The sequence below is a fragment of the Solanum verrucosum genome, unplaced genomic scaffold (genome assembly GCF_900185275.1).
Source record: "Solanum verrucosum unplaced genomic scaffold, falcon-dt-bn FXZP01000060.1, whole genome shotgun sequence".
Taxonomy (NCBI): Eukaryota; Viridiplantae; Streptophyta; class Magnoliopsida; order Solanales; family Solanaceae; genus Solanum; species Solanum verrucosum.
Window position 1 is genome coordinate 4,644,549 of NW_026020129.1, and position 19,042 is coordinate 4,663,590.

The 19,042-nt window shown below is 31.9% G+C and overlaps 4 protein-coding genes across 6 annotated transcripts in view; 2 read left to right on the top strand and 2 right to left on the bottom strand.

Moving 5' to 3' along the window:
• Positions 1-19,042, bottom strand: part of LOC125827213 (40S ribosomal protein S30) — a 359,593-nt gene that overhangs the window by 272,240 nt on the left and 68,311 nt on the right. The gene's annotated exons all lie outside the window — the stretch shown is intronic.
• Positions 170-4,326, top strand: LOC125827188 (plastoglobulin-1, chloroplastic-like). The gene is made up of 3 exons (XM_049506551.1): positions 170-902; positions 3,237-3,432; positions 3,677-4,326. Exons 1-3 carry the CDS (start codon positions 172-174, stop codon positions 3,983-3,985), a joined length of 1,236 nt encoding a protein of 411 aa, XP_049362508.1. The 5' UTR covers positions 170-171; the 3' UTR covers positions 3,986-4,326.
• Positions 10,977-13,425, top strand: LOC125827210 (probable calcium-binding protein CML18). Of its 3 annotated transcripts, none has more exons than XM_049506571.1 (2): positions 10,977-11,807; positions 12,859-13,118. In XM_049506571.1, the coding sequence occupies exon 1, from the start codon at positions 11,298-11,300 to the stop codon at positions 11,787-11,789; it is 492 nt and encodes a 163-aa protein (XP_049362528.1). In that variant the 5' UTR covers positions 10,977-11,297; the 3' UTR covers positions 11,790-11,807; positions 12,859-13,118. The 3 variants fall into 3 exon arrangements, with proteins under 3 accessions (XP_049362528.1, XP_049362527.1, XP_049362526.1); XM_049506570.1 differs by lacking the exon at positions 12,859-13,118 and adding an exon at positions 13,405-13,425 and having other exon boundaries at positions 11,044-11,807; XM_049506569.1 differs by having other exon boundaries at positions 11,044-11,807; positions 12,856-13,118.
• LOC125826229 (mitogen-activated protein kinase kinase kinase 20-like) lies at positions 15,301-16,971 on the bottom strand. The gene is made up of 2 exons (XM_049505551.1): positions 16,165-16,971; positions 15,301-15,324 (listed from the first exon to the last, which is right to left on the bottom strand). Exons 1-2 carry the CDS (start codon positions 16,969-16,971, stop codon positions 15,301-15,303), a joined length of 831 nt encoding a protein of 276 aa, XP_049361508.1.

Genomic DNA, 19,042 nt, shown 5'->3' on the forward strand with positions numbered 1-19,042 from the left:
TTTCATAAAATGGACAAATATTATTGGACATCTATTTTTAATAAAGTGCACACGTATTGTTGGACTGATGGAGTACAATTTAATGCTCACTTTCCAAAACCATATGTCAAAATACCAATTTCTAGCAACAATCCAAAACTCAAATTATCAAAAAATAAAAATAAAATCAGCATGACATGTGTCCCTCCTGACAACAAAAATTACACAAATTTTGTGAAGCAGAATTTAATTCAAAACAAAGTAAAACGTGCCAAATCCATCTCCACCATCTATATAGCCGACGGTCTCAAATCACCGTCGACAACCACCGCTTCCGCCGCCATTTCCACGGTTTCGCCGCCGCAGGACGTCCATTTCCAAAAGCAATTAAATATGTCCACCCTCTACAATCCTCTAATTTTCACCATTAAAAACCCAAAAATCACCCATAAACCTCACACTTCTCTTCCTTCTTCAGTTCCGACTTCTAGGCTTCGAAAATTTCCCAATTTCTCAGTTCAATCCTCCATTTCCTCATCCAATGACCCGGAAAAACCGACCTTTATTACACCGGACAATGATAAAGCTGACGATAAAACGGTGGAGTTCGTGGATGAATGGGGAGAGAAGTCGGAGCCGGAACCCGGACCGGTTACGAAGTTAGCGGATTCGGATCCTCTGAAGTATGAGGATGAGTGGGGTAATGGAAGTCCCGGAGTTGACGGGAGTGTTGGAGAGGACGAGAAGCTTCTAGAGCTGAAAAGGTGCCTGGTGGATACAGTTTATGGGACGGATTTCGGATTTCGGGCTTCATCGGAGATTCGGGCCGAGGCATTGGAGTTCGTTTCTCAGTTGGAGGCAGCCAATCCTACTCCAGCACCAACTGAGTCTCCTGAGTTGCTTGATGGGAACTGGATTTTAGTGTGAGTTTTTGCTTCATTGCTTGATTATTCAGTTACTTCTTTTACTTTAGTTCCTCCATTTATTACGTATTTTGTTGTTTTAATATGAAATTAGCTGAGTTTTGATATTTTCCGTAAGCATGCTGGCTTTGGTTCATCGAAAAATGGGTGGTTTACAGGACAACCCAAATAACAATTTCTAATAAATTGATATTGATCTCATGGGGCTTATATTTAAGGGTAATTGATAGTTTCAGATAGTCAAATTGACTTTGATTTCATTCTCAATGGGATAAGGCATTGATGGAATGGGTAGTGGTATGCTTATCTTGAGCATTGACACCACAGAGCAAGTTGCTCTCCCCCAATTCTAGGTGCATGATAGATGTTAACCGTACAATGTAGGCATTGCACCCAAAGCAGTAGCTAGAACTTTATGGTGGGAGTTCACTATGCAAGATAGGTGCATCATAACAGTTTTAAGAGGGAGCCCGAGATTGACCTCTAAATAAGCACCTTATGAGGTGAGCCGTTAGCCGGTTACTTGTCAATATGCTTGCATTCGGCTGTATCCTCCAGTTGTTACCAACCATGGTTAAAGACCATATATTCTTTTGTTCGTCCTGTAGTAACATGCTTTGGATTTCTGAGAATTCCATAACTAATTAGCCTGGTAATCTGGGAATAGGATGAGCCAATGCTTCTTATATTATTTTAATCTTGATGCGATGTCTTTTCAACTAAGTATTGCACTTTCTTCACATTGCAAACTACCATTAATCTAAACAATGTCTGCAAACTCTAATGTGAAATATATTTTACTTTTCTTCTTACCCTTTTGGCTAGTCAAACTAGAATCTATTCAAGAGCGCAACAAGTATTCGTCGAAAAATTGTAGTAGTAACTGGAGCTTGAGTTCATGATTCATATTCATTCTATGGTTTTCCCATTGGGATTTAAAGCCTCCTGGTTGCTGCTTCTATCTTGGGAGGAAAGTTTCACTTAGCTTTGCTCCTGTTAGAGAGTTCACTTCAACAACTAATGATCATGTTATCACTTTATCTGTCATTAAGATGTTCTTTGGTTAGCATTCACTCCCTTGTAAAGTTGAATATGTTTCATTTTCTACTCATATCCATTTCTGGTCTTATACCATAACAAACAAGTTAGGTTCAAACTTGCAACATGTTGTACTGAGTTATTAACCCCGCATAAAGCATAGAACCTAACCAATTAGAGCATTGGTTGCATAATATCACCTTTGATTTATCATGTTGTTACTTAATAGATTGACATGCCTGCATTTTTCGGAGCTTTCTTTTCGAAGCAAGTTCTGAAAGGAACCAGCAGTCTGCCCCTGCATAATCTCCATCCTGCCAAAGAAAAATATTGAACTTTGCCATCTATAGTTCCCAAATTTCTTCTCATTTTAATCAACTTCATTGAACTATAGGGAAGGGTTTTAACTATCTTCCTGTGAAAAGGGGGATTATCTTAACGTATAGTTGTTTGTTTTCATTGTTATCGTAACTCTTATGTAATGATTGTTGTTGTTATTATTATTATTATTTCCCTGGTTTTACTGGGAAAGTCGAGTTTTACTAAGTACTGGAATTTTAAATGCTTGGAAGTGGTGATAGACTGTTTTTAATAGTTTTGAAGTACAATTTTATAGGATTAGATCTGAACTTAAGATCGTTGACATTTACTATCTTGGTTCACATATCACAGAAGAAAACCTAAATGCTGAAGATATGCCTTTTAAAGCTATATTTATAGTTGATGTCCTGTTAAGGGTTTATTCGTCTATAATATAGAGTAGGAAAATGGCATTGAGGCATAAACGTTGATGATACTTTGTTGTGTGCTATGTATTATTAAAAGTTTATTTCTTCATAAGTTTCTTTTTAAAGATTTTTGGTTGAACACATCAACAACACCTTAAACCTTGCCAGTAAATTTCATTTGGACGCTCGAAGTATGGTGTGTTTCAATTGGGCACCTGAATACATGATTAAGTATTCCTGTTAGACTCTTCCGATTCAAAATTTTGAAGAAAGCTTTTGCGAGTGTTCTCAAGCTTCTATTACATACATAAGTCAACTACCTAAAATATGTCATCTCCTTTACTTAGACACAGTAGTCTCAATAAGCCATCAGGCCTAATCGATATCGATGTATATGATTAAAGGGATAATTTTGCAACTTAGCCCAAACTTAAGGGACAATTTTGGGCTTTTCCTCCTGAACAATGCAACCTTTTGTTGTGAAATTTCATGCAGAAACTGATTTGAAGTAAATGATAAGTGATGTATTTGCAGCAAGTAATCTTATTTTTCTTCCTCAATCTGTCAGGTTCACTGCATTTTCTGAGTTGTTACCTCTTCTTGCTGTGGGCAACATTCCTCTGTTGAAGGTAGAAAAGATTTGCCAAGACGTAAATACAAACAGCTTGACTATAGAGAATGCGACTACATTATCAAGCCCTGTAGCCACCTTGTCCTTTAGTGCTACTGCCACTTTTGAAGTTCGAAGCCCATCTAGAATACAGGTACCCTTGTTGACTCCATTCTAATTTCCTTAGAAAGGTACTTGCAGCAATATTCTGAACAAAGAGAAAAAAAATGAGTTAGTGGTTCAGCCAAATGTTAGTTTGGAATTCAGAAACTAATTATGCAAGATATTGGGAAATTGTAGATGGGGATTATAGTTTTCTTGGTTAACTTCTGTAGAGTATGTTGGGAGATTCTTACATTTTCCTTCTGCATTTGGCTGACAACTGCTTACTTTTGTAGGTTGAATTTAAGGAAGGGAATTTTAAGCCTCCTGAAATAAAATCAAACATAGATCTGCCGGAAACTGTGGATTTGTTTGGGCAAAAGATAAGTCTCTCTCCAGTACAGCAATCTCTAGGTCCTCTAGAAAACGCTGTGGCAGGTATAGCACGAACTATTTCTGGTCAGCCTCCTCTCAAGATCCCAATTCCAGGTGAAAGGACAAAATCTTGGCTTCTCACAACCTACCTTGATAAGGATATGCGGATCTCCAGAGGCGATGGTGGGCTTTTTGTGCTTGTTAAGGAAGGGAGTTCTCTTCTATATTAGTAGAGGTACCCATCATCCTATATTGTGATTTACAGATGCCTTAGGAACTGCGGTGGTATCTACTGCTACGTCGATTTATTGTGGGATGTAGAATTTAACACTCCTTAGCTGTAAATTGGGACACTCTTTTAGGACTTGAGTACTTGCACTGAATTATCTCAAGGATCAAGCTGTGAGATTAGTCCTAGTAGAAGTGTCTGCTGAAATAAAAGGTAAATTAGCTTTGCATTTTCCTATGTAGTAAGATCACAATTTCTAGTTATGAGTATTTCATCATTTGGAGGTCAATCATCAGTAATTTCAGCTTATCTGGAAAGAAAAAACCTAACAATTACGTTTAATCGAGACTTAGCTAATTCTAATTTGGCAGCAACTTATATACACCATAACTACCCATGAAGATACCCTTCTCACTTGTTTTAGAGAAGACTGCAATATTGGTTCCTTTTCATATTACCACCCTCTCAACTTCCACTTACCAGTACTAGGTAACCAAATAACTTTACTATAGAGATTTATTTGTGATCGAAGTAACTTGATTGTATAAATATCTATTACGACGGTAAGTAACTGTACTGGTAAACTGAGTCTAAGATGTGTGTAGCACACCAAGCTTTTTCTTTTAGGAAGATGGAGTGGTTCATTAATGCAGAGTTAGCCTTGAAAGTCTTCTTGATGAAAGTTGAACTTTTCTTTGTCCCAAAATTTATTTATGATAGTAATAATTGAAATGGTTCTAGACTTTCTCCAAGTCAACAGTAGTGCTTTAGCAACCAAGTCAAAATTGAAGACTTTTATTTTTCACCAAAAGCTTTCTAAGAATGGGTTATTCAAAGAGAAATTAACATCTCCAGTCAACTACAAAATCCTTCAAGTCTTGTTTATACTCGTGGATTTGAAATTTGACAAATTCACTAAAATGTTCCCTTTGGATTTTTTCTTGTTTTGCTATCCGATTATAATTGTTTTATTTGTAATAATTAATTTAAAAACAATTAGAACAATATATTCATTGTAATCTCACAGTGTGAAGTTAAAAACAATTGTTACAAAAAATAATTAATAAAAATTAGGAAAATAATTATAGTATGGCAAACTTCAAAAGAGGTTAATGTGATGAACCAAAACTTGGAGGAAGTTTTTGAAATTATTCCTTAACTTAATGATTTCATTCAATAGTAGATTAATTAGGCACTTTTTTTTTTTGAGAAATAAGTGATTCTTTTGTCAGGTTATATTTTCCAAGATGTAAATGATAATACAGGAAAACTGCCCCCGTGTTGATATAATAAAAAGTATTTAAGAACATTTCTAAGGGTTATCAATAATTGACAGCTTTTATAATTAGTGGAATAGTGATCTGATTTTATTTTTTAAAAATCGAACAGGTCTTTTGGCAGCTGCATTATGGAGACCTTAATTTGTTAGAATAATTAATTAAATAGAAATTAAGAAAAAATGAATAAAATAGGAAGTCGCACATCATAATCATATGCCACAGGCGCATTAGTTAGTAGCTTCATTTCACATAATTTAGTCAATCTCACCCCCACACCACCCCAGCTAATACCAACTTTCCAAAAGGTTAAGGGGTCGTTTGGTAGAGTGTATTAGGAAAAATAACGCATGCATTAGCACTGTGTATTACTAGTACCTTGTTTGGTACTCTTTTTCAACCTATGTATAACTAATGCTTGCATTAGTTATACACTCTATTGTGTATTAAAGTGTGTATTGCTAATGTCATGGATTTCTAGGTATTAGCAATACAATGGTTTTAATGCATGCATTAGATTAACTAATGACAAAACTACCCTCTATTAATAATAATAATAATAATAATTAATTATTATAATTATTATTATAATAATTATTATAATAATTATAATTATTATTATTATATTATAATTATTATAATTATTATTATTATAATTATTATAATTATTATTATTATTATTATATTATAATTATTATAATTATTATTATTATAATTATTATAATTATTATTATTATTATTATATTATAATTATTATTAATTATTATTATTATAATTATTATAATAATAATTATTATTATTATATTATAATAATTATTATTATAATAATAATAATAATAATAATTATTATTATTATTATTATTTTTGTAAAAGAATGTGGGGGTATTTTTGTAAACAAATATTTTTTTAATAGTCTTTATACAAGGCTTGCTATTTCCAATACATCAAACCAAACAATATATAAGAAATAATGCAAGCATAACTAATGCAAGCATTACTAATGCTTGCATTACTAATGCATGCATTACTAATACATCATATTCAGCATTATTCTTATACACTCTACCAAACGACCCCTTAGTGTTAACAGAATTTTTTTCGTGAATTGTGCTGGTTTGGATCTAGATGTATGAAGTTCGAGCGTTCTGGGAATGGAAAAAAATTATGTTGTTAGTGTTGCTATAATGCAAATCCGAATTGACTCATATCCCAATGAACCTAAATGAAAACAAAAAGGGTAAAGTTCCAATCAAAAGCTACCAAGAATCATAATTATTGTCAACAACTCAATATACTAAATTCAGAATTATTGAATGCTAACTCACAAACTACCAAATGTCCTACCAGCAGTCTCGCTCTTTGAAAATTCTATTCAAATAGGAAAAGCCAACCGGCCAATACAAGCCAAAAAGCACAAATTTTATTGCAGTTCCCACGAAAATGTCGCTGGATTCTTCTAAATTACCTATTTGCTCCGTTTCAATTTATGTTATATTATTTGAATTTTGACCCAGCATAAATTTTATTTTTAAAAAATAAAATAAGATTTATAAGATCTGAAATGTTTTTTTGACTATCTGTGTGGCTATAAATAATTCATTAGGGGTCGTTTGGTTTGAAAATGAGTTATGATGGGATAAGTTATATTGGGATAAGTTATGTTGGGATTAGTTATGATGGGATAAGTTGTGTTGGGATTATTTTTTATTGAGGGGTCGTTTGGTGTGAGGGATAATACCAAATAGTCCCGGGATTAAATTATAGTACCGCTTATTTAGTTGTTTGGTTGGCAAGTTCGGGATAACTTATCCCGGGATTAATAATTAATACCGGGATAAGTTATCCCTCTCTTGGGGTGGTATAGTAATCCCGGGATAACTTATCCCGGGATAAAATAGGTAAATGACAAAAATGTCTCTTTCAACCCTTTTGTTATATCACTTTTTACATTAATGAAGGGCATTTTTGTAAACAAATAAATTGTTCTTAAAATTTATTATTTTGAATACAACAAACCAAACACTCAATAAAAAATAATCTCAACACAACTTATCCCATCATAACTAATCCCAACATAACTTATCCCAACATAATTTATCCCATCATAACTCATTTTCAAACCAAACGACCCCTGAGTGTTTGGTTTGTTGTATTCAAAATAATAAATTTTAAGAACAATTTATTTGTTTACAAAAATGCCCTTCATTAATGTAAAAAGTGATATAACAAAAGGGTTGAAAGAGACATTTTTGTCATTTACCTATTTTATCCCGGGATAAGTTATCCCGGGATTACTATACCACCCAAGGAGAGGGATAACTTATCCCGGTACTAATTATTAATCCCGGGATAAGTTATCCCGAACTTGCCAACCAAACAACAAAATAAGCGGTACTATAATTTAATCCCGGGACTATTTGTTATTATACCTCACACCAAACGAGCCCTAAGGGTAAAAGAGAAATTATATAATTAAATCCTTTTCAATTATAAAAAAAAGTGACATTCTACTTGGGATGGATTAAGCGGACCTTGATACCAAAAGGTTATATATACATCGACTACTTTTATATATATTTTATAAATTAATTGGCCGGATTATACATTGATAAATATCTTGTCTTTAATTATTTATTGACTTCTCCTTTCATAATTAAACTTGCAATCGACCATGTGGATAATCTTTCATTGTAACTTTTCGATCATTTGTGAAAAACGTTGAGCATTGCTTCTTCAAATTATTTGATAGAAAAACACATCATCATCAACCATGGGCGAAGATAAGGCCGTAAGGGTTCATCCAAACCTCACACTCTAGAAAATGATATAGTATATACAAGATTAAAATTAATACTTTTGTATGTATGTATAAATATATACATGTTGAATTTGGTTTAATTTCTTTTTAAAATATCTTGAATAGGGGAAATTCTGAGTTAGCCAATCGGCACTATCACAAATCTATTTTTTGTTTGTTGTCATAAATAAAATATTGAAAAACCAAAAACAGGCCCACACGACATGGGGAATCTGCCATGCCAATCACAAAAAAGGTAGTACTAGTAATTACAATAAGAAATCTAGGCTGAAAAAAAAGAAGAGAAGAAATTAATACTTTATGTCTTAAAATATTTATCGTCCTTATAAAAAATAAGAAAAATCTTTTTGATAAAAAAAATTGGCCAGAATTTGATCACAATGGTAAAATAACATTATATTCCTACTTGTTACTCCCATAGTCCGCTTTTGCTGGTTTAATATATTAAGAATATATTTTTATTTGTCAATTTTATGATATTGAGAAAATAAATTTTTATTTTATATTATTTTTTCAACATTAATTACTCGTTTTTTCGAATCATTTTTCAAGACTTAAGATTATACATCAATTAATACGAGTATTGCAATAAAATACTTATATTTATTTTATCTAGAAACGCGTAAAGTTCAAAGTTAACAAGTAAAAGTAAGGGTAATGCTAAATGACCAGAAAATTTGGCCAGAAATTTAAAAATTTTATAATATCCTTTTTATTTAAAAATAAACTGATCTTTTTTCACTTTTTAATTAAAAGGTATTAAAGTTAAAAGGGTAAAAATGTTCAAAAAGGTAAAATAACATATTTATTTTAAAATTCTGGTCAAATTTTCTGGCTAAAAGGATTTTTCCTAAAAGTAAATGGATGGAGTATTTAAAAGTTTAAGATAAAATTATTATTTTTAGTACTGGTAATTATTCGTAAGACTACAAATACTTTATTATGAGTTATGACATAAATAGAGTGAATATTTAATGGATGGAGTATTTAAAAGTTTAAGATAAAATTATTATTTTTAGTACTGGTAATTATTCGTAAGACTACAAATTCTTTATTATGAGTTATGACATAAATAGAGTGAATATTTAATGAGGAAAAAATAAATTTTAAGACATAAATATGGGTAAAAATAGGTCAACTTTCCTTTTAATTATTTCCTTAATTTCATATTACTTAACTCTGATTGAAGTGACACACCTTAAGAATATGTAGATATGCGATGTTTTAGGATATCTTGTATCTTATTTATTAACTGTGATTTAATTTACTCATCCGGTAAAATTGTATAATTAAAAAAATTGTAAGAGTTTTCACAACTCGAAGAATATTCATATTTATGAGGAGTAAAATACAACTTAGAAATCTAAATTGTATGTCCAAATAAAATTTCAACTTAATTTAATTTTATGTTTTTTATTTTAAATTATGATTTTATAGATAATTTTATATTCCATGTTCAAATGATATCAAGTAAGAAGGATGGAAAAGGAGTATATAATAAATTTAATTATGCTCCACAGCTATAGTTTGCATATTTACGGGATGTAGCTATAGTTTAAGCTACTCCGTTTGTATAATTCGTGGGTTTGTATAATTCGCAAGTTTGTATAATTCGTGTGTACATTTGTATAATTCAGTTATTTTTGTATAAACTCGAAATAACGAATTTATACAATTACAATCATCTGAAGTATATAAATAGTTATACAAATTATATTAGACAAAATTACATTATACAAAAATTATACAAATTCAAAATTAATTATACCCTAAATTCTTGCTAAGTTAAGAAGTATTTTTAACAATTCTCTCTCTTTTTTTATTAAGAGGATCATGCTCCTATAACAGTTTGAGACACTTGCTATGCCATATACTGATATATCGGTGATTTATCTAAATTTAATTAGTCAAATAATATTTTTAAGATTATCAATAATTTGAGACGAAACTAATAACTTGTATCAAGTTTCCAATATTTCTCCTCTCTTAAAAAAGAAAAGAAAAAAAAGAGAGGGTTGACAAAGTCATACAACGACGTGCTTTTTCCTCACGGAACTCCCGCGTTTGGTGCCGCAACTTTTTGCCCCCCTCCCCCTACCAAACCCTTTTTTTCCCTTCTCAAGTCCATTCATTTCATGTTTCGTCAATCATCATCATAATTTTATTTGTCCAAAAAAAATATTTTTTTTTTACTTAAATAAAAGAGGAATATTGACTATTGTATAAACTATATAAAGAAACCTTTTTTTCTTTTCTTCTTTCTGCTTGTACAAAAGAAACTATACAATCTGAAAATTTGTCAAGTGTGTTCTTCTCATATGTTGATGTGTTTGCTTCTTTTAATAGAATATAACTATCAATTTAATGCAAGCAATTTATTAAGTCTAAAACCTCAATATAGTATATTACTAGCTATTAATCACCTTAGTACCTTAACAAAGTCTCATTGACAAAAATATTTTCATGCAATTGTCTACCACTACTATTCAGTAGCAAAATTATTTGAGTCTAAGTTTTGAGTTACAAATTTTAATACAAGGAGTAATTATTTTTTTAAGGGGTTGACTTTTGATAAATATCACAACTAATAACCTATAGCCTTTATTATAAATAATTTTTTTTTAAATAGTTGAACATTCTTCTTCATTACATAATTATTTTTATATCCCGTTGAAATTTGATTAATTTAAATTTACATCATAAAGCCTATTCGTAGAAAATATTTCTAGTAAGAATTTTTTTTTTTCATATTCGAAGCACAAAGTCGAGACGTGGTTAAGGGAAGAGGAGACCCCATCCCCTGTCCCATTTGGTTAGTTAACTTTCTTGCGTTAAAGGAAACCAACTCTGTTTAAAGAAACAATATAAAAAGTCTCTTCTATGGACGAATGACAATAATCATCTCCAATTCATTTGGGAGGAAGTTGTCCATATTTTCTTTCATTATCACAACTACAAATCTGTATAGCTTTTCCTTGTAATACATCAAATTTGGTGTAGCCATTACCAAGTCCAAGAAAAATAGCTATTCGAAAGTGACACAAAATTGAGCAGAGAGTAGTCAAAAGGTCAGTAGAACAACAAGAGAAAGAGGACGGCACGAATAGCAGAAAAACGAGAGAACCCAGTTGGTTGGAAAAGGGTATCCATTGATATTGTTTTTCAAGAATAATTCAATCTGCAGATCAACTGTTTGATTTATTGCTTCACTGAGAAATATGAGCAATAAAGCACCTATTAAGTTAGATGATGAGCAGTTGGCTGAACTGCGAGAAATTTTCCGATCATTCGACAGAAATGATGATGGGAGTCTGACCCAACTCGAGCTTGGCGCGCTATTGAGGTCCCTTGGTTTAAAACCAAGTCCTGATCAGCTCGAAACTTTGATTCAAAAGGCGGATAAAAATGACAATGGCCTTGTTGAATTCTCGGAGTTTGTATCACTCGTTGCACCGGAACTTCTTCCAGCGAAGTCCCCTTACACAGAGGAACAATTGAAACAGCTATTTAAGATGTTTGATAGGGATGGAAATGGTTATATAACGGCTGCAGAATTGGCTCATTCTATGGCGAAGCTTGGACATGCTTTGACTGCTGAAGAACTTACTGGGATGATCAGAGAAGCTGATACTGATGGAGATGGCAGGATCAGCTATCAGGAATTCACTCAGGCGATTTCTTCGGCTGCTTTTGATAACTCTTGGGCTTGATATGTGAATCTCCTTTCGGTATATCTTGTCAATTTCTGTTCATCTAGTTTAGATATATATGTTTTGTATGTTAATGTGCTTTTTGTTGTATGTGTTTTAGTTAGTTTACTTTCCGAGTTTCTCTGCGAATGTCAAGGTTATAGTTAAATGTGTATATTATTTCAAAGGATGCTTGCTGTATAGTTAATGGAGTTTAAACTGATATACTCTCTTCTACCTGACTTTTTCTCCCATTAATTTGGCCCTATATTAAGTTTTACTGGATTCTGTGATCGAGTAATACATAAACTTTACCGGATGAATTTGGACTTTAAATGAACATGTAAGTGTGATCAAGTTAGATCCTGGATGTTATTTCTTACCTTTTGAATTTGTCAATAGAAATGGGTCAAAAAATTCTTTGCTTTAACACGAATCAGTGAAAACACCATCCCAGAAAACAGGGGGTCTAGACTACATCTATCAGTAGTTTTAGTTATTTGGCACAGTAATATTTGAATTTATGAATGAACTGCTGAGTTAACAGACAGTCGACAGCCAATTTGTCTTGGTTTTCAAAAGGAGTTTACTTCGCTAAGCAATTTTGTTACTCTTGCGTTTTCTCTGAGCTCTCTTGGTTCAGCCTTTATATAAGGGATTCATATAACTAATCCTAACTAAAATTGCCTCTAGACGTAGTTATAATTGAAATGAATGTTGTTTGGCAGAAGAAAGGAATATGTATGCAAGGACGGTTAGCATGGGGTTAACCTTCTTCGTGCTTAACCTAACCACAAGCTGGAAATTCATACTCTACTTCCTAATACCAACATAACTAAAATGGGACTAAGATATAATGGAACAAACATTTTCTGGCTACAGAAAAGAAATATATATGATTGCAATGGTCTGGATGGTGGCATAGGTATAAGCATTCTTTGATTTTAACCTAATCACGAGGCCAGGAAATTTATAGTCTCCTTGTTAATATTAATGTTTCATTAAATGTAGTAGCAATCAAATAGGAGAATAGATCGACTTATGCTCTATATATTCTGATCAGAGAATTTCAATTATCTACTTGTAGCAGGCCCCTATTCTTAGCAAAATAGTTGGAAATGAGCGTTGGCACCAAATGAAGAAGAAGAGGATTTAAGATGCAGAGTTGGTGTTGTCGTGTGCTTACATCTTAATGTATTGCTTCTATCTGTGATGATGCAACATTATCCTAGTTTAGCATCCGATAGAACGTTTCTTGCCAAGAGAAAAGACTATTTTTGTCATTCATTTTCCGTTATGATCAATCGTTGTAGAGTAAATAATATTGTTTGAGTGATAATTTGCAGTTTACATTAAGAGTAGTTTTTTCATACAAGGGTTTCATTAAACATAACAACGTTTTCTTCCCAGCATAACTAAATTTGATTAAACAGAAAATAATTAAATCTAGATAGGAACAAGCAATTGTTTCACTATTATTTGAAAGATATGCAATAATCCAAGGAGTATGACACAAAATTGTTCTCTAAAATAATACTAATACATAAGCAGCAGTCAATAAGTGCTTAATTTTGCAATCTTATTGGCTTCATTATATTGTATCCTTAAACTAGTCTGAAAGAGTGAATCTTCTCAGGTACTGGAAGTGTGCAACCAAAAGGATTAACCCTTGTTGTTATCCCGTGAGTTTCAGGCATCCAAGTACATAATAAAGCTTGTTGAATAAATGGATGTTGGAGTACCTGTTGTGTCGTCCATCTTCTTAGAGGGTCCTTTATCAAACAATTGTACAAAAAATCTCTGGCACAGGAACATTACTTGGAATCATTGGGTCTTCATTCATAATTTTCCATTGCAACTCCCTAGTGTCGTGATAAATCCAAACATGACACCCAGTCATCATCTCTGCCACAGTACACCCTAACGACCATATATCATAAGCTTTGCCATGAAAACCGCTGATCAAAGATTCTGGGGGCGCGTAAGGTAGAGTCCCTCTATTGCTCATCGTAGCACCAATCATATATGCCATTCCTTCAGCAACTCTCAACGACAATCCAACTTGTACATCCCACCACGTTCAGCATTGTCGAAAATCAAAATATTAGCAGGTTTAATATCACAATGAACCCACCCTTTATCATGAACGTGTTGAATACCCTTTAAGAGTTGATATGCATAGAAACCTACTTCCACTTCAGACATCTGTATCCTTCTCATTTTCGAATTAATGATCAAATCGTGCAGCGATCCACCAGATGCATATTCAAGAAACAGATTGTAAGTTGGAATATTACCATTGTCGATGCTAACGTCTGCTCCAATGAATTGAACCACGTAAGGAGAACCTTGAGGGTTGTCAAGATTTCTGCTTCTTCTTGGAGTGAAATAAAACGGTACATATCAGCAACAGAAAAACCTAACCAAAAATGATTCGTCTTCACTGCATAATAAACTTTGCCGTAAGAGCCAGCACCAAGAACGTAAAGCTCCTCCCACTGATCCATAATAATATTTTCACTTTGTTCTTTCTAATTTGTTGTTGAATGATTGTTAAAAATAATAAAAGGTAGTTGCTTTTTATAGGGAAAAAAATTATTCAATCCTTAGTTAATATGGAAAAGGAGAAGAGGTATTTTGGTATCTTTTGCATTTGTTACCATTATATTTATTTTTGGTAACTTCCTAAATCAAATTTTGAGTGCAACGCGGTATACACTTATTTGTAGTATCAAAAAGATTCTAATGAATAATTTTAATTTTTAAAATAGTTTTTCCTAAAAATTTATAGACACCACATAATTAAATAGATATTGAAAAGGAAAATCTGTTTATATGGTTAAATTGACCATGAAGCTAATTACTGTTAAGTTGAGTAACCACGTAGACATTCAACTCGAAATTATTCTAGGTACTTAAACCAAATAAAGTTAAATTTAAAGAACATAAATGTAATTCTATACTCTTGAAAAAAAATGTAACTTGTTATTATAATTATAAGAAATTAAAGCTCAACTTTAAAAAGGTTTTTCTTCTATCCCAGATGTTTCACTTCTTGAGAATCAACTTACTTGAATTTTGACTTATATTTTAAGGTGCATTTTCTCACCATATTAATATGAGAATAATTATAACTTATATATTTTTTTAAATAATTTTTGAATATCTAAATTTTAAATATTGAAATATTGAATTAATCTAATCTAATTTAGCTCTAAAGATTAATCAAATGGACATTACATTATTGAGAAGCAGGAAATACTTACTATCCGAATAACTCACTCATTCATAATTGGGAAAATGCATAAGTACCCCCAGCCTATGCCCGAAATCCCAGAGACACACATAACCTTTACTAAGGTCCTATTACCCCCCCGAACTTAATTTATCTATAATATTCTACCGCTTTTCGGCCTACGTGGCACTATCCTTGAAAAAAATGTCAACATGCGCTGGGCCCACCAGATAATGCCACGTAGTTTTCTGGTATTTATACCCACCCCGGGCATCACAGTACAACCCCACTCCCCACTTAACATTTGATTCTACTCTTTTCCTTAACAACCTCATTTTCAATTCTGTCAAAAAATTCTTTGCTCTAACACGAATCAGTGAGAACACCGTCTATATGTATCAGTAGTTTTAGTTATATGGCACAAAAATAGTTGAATTTATGAATGAACTGCTGAGTTAACAGACAGTCGATAGTTAAAAAATAGTTGTTACTCTTGTGTTTTCTCTAAGCTCTCTTGGTTCAGCATATATATACAGGATTCATATAACTAATCCTAACTATAATTGCCTTGTACGTAGTTATAATTGTCGTGTGCTTACTTACATCTTAATGTATGATGATGCAACATTATCCTAGTTTAGCATCCAATATAGAACATTTCTTGCCAAGAGAAAGGCTTTTTGATCATTCATTTTCCTTTATGATCAATCGTACTACTTTCTTTAGACTAAATAATATTGTTTGGGTGATAATTTGCAGTTCTTACATTAAGACTTAAGAGTAGCTGTCAATTCATGATTAATTATATATGACAAGGGTTTCATTAGACATAAAAACATTTTCTTCCCAGCATAACTAAGTTTAATTAAACAGAAAGTAATTATTAAATCTAGATAGGAACAAGTAACTATTTAATTAAACAGAAGTAATTATTCAATCATCCAAGCATATAATAACTAAGTTTAATTAAACAGAAAGTAATTATTAAATCTAGATAAGAACAAGCAACTGTTTAATTAAACAGAAGTAATTATTCAGTCATCCAAGCATATAATAACTAAGTTTAATTAAACAGAAAGTAATTATTAAATCTAGATAGGAACAAGCAACTGTTTAATTAAACAGAAGTAATTATTCAGTCATCCAAGCATATAATAAAGCTTGCTGAATAAATGGATGTTGGAGTAGTTGTTCCGTCGTCCATCTTCTTAGAGGGTCCTTTATAAAACACTTGTACAAAAAATCTCTGGCATTCCCAGAAACAGAAGTCGGAATTATTGGGTCTCCATACATAATATTCCATTGCAAATCATTAATGTTACGATAAGTCCAAACTTGACACCCAGTCATCATCTCTGCCACAGTGCAACCTAGCGACCATATATCATAGGCTTTTCCAGGAAAACCACTGGTCAAAGATTCTGGGGGCGCGTAAGCTAGATCCCCTCGATTGCTCATCACAGTTCCTTGAGCAATTTTCGATGACATTCCAAAGTCACTCAACTTCAAGTGCAACCCAATATGTTGAGCATATTTGAAAATCAAAACATTAGAAGGTTTAATATCACAATGAACCCACCCTGTATTATGAACGTCTTGAATACCCTTTAAGAGTTGATATGCAAAGTAACCTACTTGCTTTTCGGTCATACTTAATATTCCTCTTTTCGAATTGACGATCAAATCATGCAGCGATCCAGCAGATGCATACTCAAGATACAGATTGTAAGTTAGAATATTATTGTCGAGGCTTATGTCTGATCCAAAGAATTGAACCACGTGAGGTGAACCTTTGAGAGTTGTCAAGACTTGTGCTTCTAGTTGGAGTGAACTCGAACGACTAACATCAGCACATTTAACAGCAACAACATCATGAGCACATGACGAAAAAGGATCCATCTTCACTGCATAATAAACTTTGCCGAAACAGCCAGAACCAAGGACGTAAAGCTTCTTCCACTGATTCATAATAATATTTTCACTTTGTTCTCACTAATTTGTTATGTGAAAAATATTAAAAGGGTAGTTGCTTTTTTATAAGAAAAAACTATCCAATATAGTTGATATGGAAAAATTGAAGGGTTAAGCGTGTTACTGTACCTTTGGCAACTTTCGGACAAATTCCATATTTGACATGGAAAGGATAAATTCCATATTTAAGTACACCGTGGTCCGTGGATAGGATATAAAGTGAAGAATAATCATATTCATATTCTTCTAGTTAAATGTTACTCCCTCTGTGATTTTTTTAGGTTTTTATGGTTTTCAAAATAATTGAATTGTTTAAAGTTTAATAATTGAATTGAAATGTTTGAAACTTTTTTCATATTTGTCTTTTTCTTTAATGAAGTTTGATATTTTTTAGGAGATAAATTGCACTACTTACAGAGTTATATTTATGACTTTACAAAAAACAATACTGAAAATTATGGTTTAAATATGTCTTTTGAATGTTTTTCTTAATATGTGTGCATTGCCTCACAAATTCAGATAATATTGTCTCCGTCCCTATTTACTTGTCAAATTTTGACTTGATACACTTATTAAGAAAATAATGATTGATATAATAAGTTTATCATTATACCCCTATTAATTAATAGGATCTCAAACATATTTACTTGCTATATTTTTCAAAAAATTTAACTCAATGTTAATAAATTGGGGTTAATAAAGAAAATAAAATTATTTTTCCTTGAAATGTCAAAAAATTACAAGTAAAAATGAAAATTAAATTAAGAAATATTTGACAAGTGAATAGGAACGGATGAAGTATAAAATAGAGGGAACATTAAGGACGGTATACTTATTTGTAGTTCAAAAAGTTTCTACAAAAGATTCTAATGAATAATCACAGCAACATTTTAAGTGCACCCGTGGTGAACGTTGATATGATAGAAAGTGAAGAATAATCATATCCTTCTAGTTTTTTTTTTTTAATTTTAACGATCCTTGGGCAACCTCCGATCCTATGATGGTTTAATATAAATAAAATAAAAGGGGATATAATCCTAACCTCCGGTCCTATGATGGTTCATAAGTCGACTAGCCTACTAAGGCCTATCTATTTATTCTCATACTAGAAAATGAAACCTAATTATTGTGCACTTAGAAGAGAGGACTCCTCTCAATACCAAGACAGTAGGAAAGCAAAAGAAAAGAGCCTAACCAAAACTAGACCTCTTCCTAGAAGCTATACCTAAGACTATATAGTTTAAAAGACGAAGATAAGCATTCGAAAATGAACAAGTTAAGGTGAAGATCCAATCAATTTCTAAGGTTGTTTTTTGGTCCTCTTCAGTTTTCTTCTTCTGAAACTTGTCATTCTCATTTTGTCTAGGTTGAAGTAACCTCTAGTGTCATGAGGGAGCTGATGTTTTAAATAGTCAATTCATTTCAAGCGGGTTAGATTTAGGATAGGTTGGATCCTAAATAGATCTAGATATTGATTTTAATTTTTAAAATATTTTTTCCTAAAAATTTACAAGTACCACATCATAAAATAGATACAGATATTATTCAAGCTACTTAAACCAAATGAAGTTAAATTTAACGAACATACATGTAATTATATACTCTTAAAGAAAACGTAACTTGTTCTTATAATTATAAAAAAAAAAAAAAATCTCAGAGGATGTTTGGATTGGCATAAAAGCTGATCAAACCTACTTTTAAGTCAATTTTTTTTTACTTTTGAAAGTGTTTGACAAATATAAAAAACAACTTAAAATAAGTTAGAAAGTGTTTGACAAGGTTATAAATGACTTAAAATAAGTTTAAAATAACTTAAAATAAGTCAAAAACCAAAAGTAGGTCTCCCCTACTTTTTATTTTTTGACTTAAAAGTCATTTCAGTTAGACTTTTTATTTTTGATTTAAAAACTATTTTTTAAGCCAATTCCAACGGGCTCACTTTAAGAAGGTTTTTCTTATATCTAAAAATACTTGTCATGTTTCACTTTTCGAGAATCAATTTACTTGAACTTTGACTAATATTTTAATATGCATTTTTTTTCCGGCGAAATGACCTGAGAGGCCCCTG

Coding starts and splice junctions, on each gene's coding strand:
- LOC125827188 (XM_049506551.1), top strand. CDS start 172: ATGACATGTGTCCCTCCTGACAACAAAAATTACACAAATTTTGTGAAG. Junction 903..3,236: donor GATGGGAACTGGATTTTAGT/GTGAGTTTTTGC, acceptor TCAATCTGTCAG/GTTCACTGCATTTTCTGAGT. Junction 3,433..3,676: donor GAAGCCCATCTAGAATACAG/GTACCCTTGTTG, acceptor TTACTTTTGTAG/GTTGAATTTAAGGAAGGGAA.
- LOC125827210 (XM_049506571.1), top strand. CDS start 11,298: ATGAGCAATAAAGCACCTATTAAGTTAGATGATGAGCAGTTGGCTGAA.
- LOC125826229 (XM_049505551.1), bottom strand. CDS start 16,971: ATGAATCAGTGGAAGAAGCTTTACGTCCTTGGTTCTGGCTGTTTCGGC. Junction 15,325..16,164: donor AACATCCATTTATTCAGCAA/GCTTTATTATAT, acceptor GAGGTTGTTAAG/GAAAAGAGTAGAATCAAATG.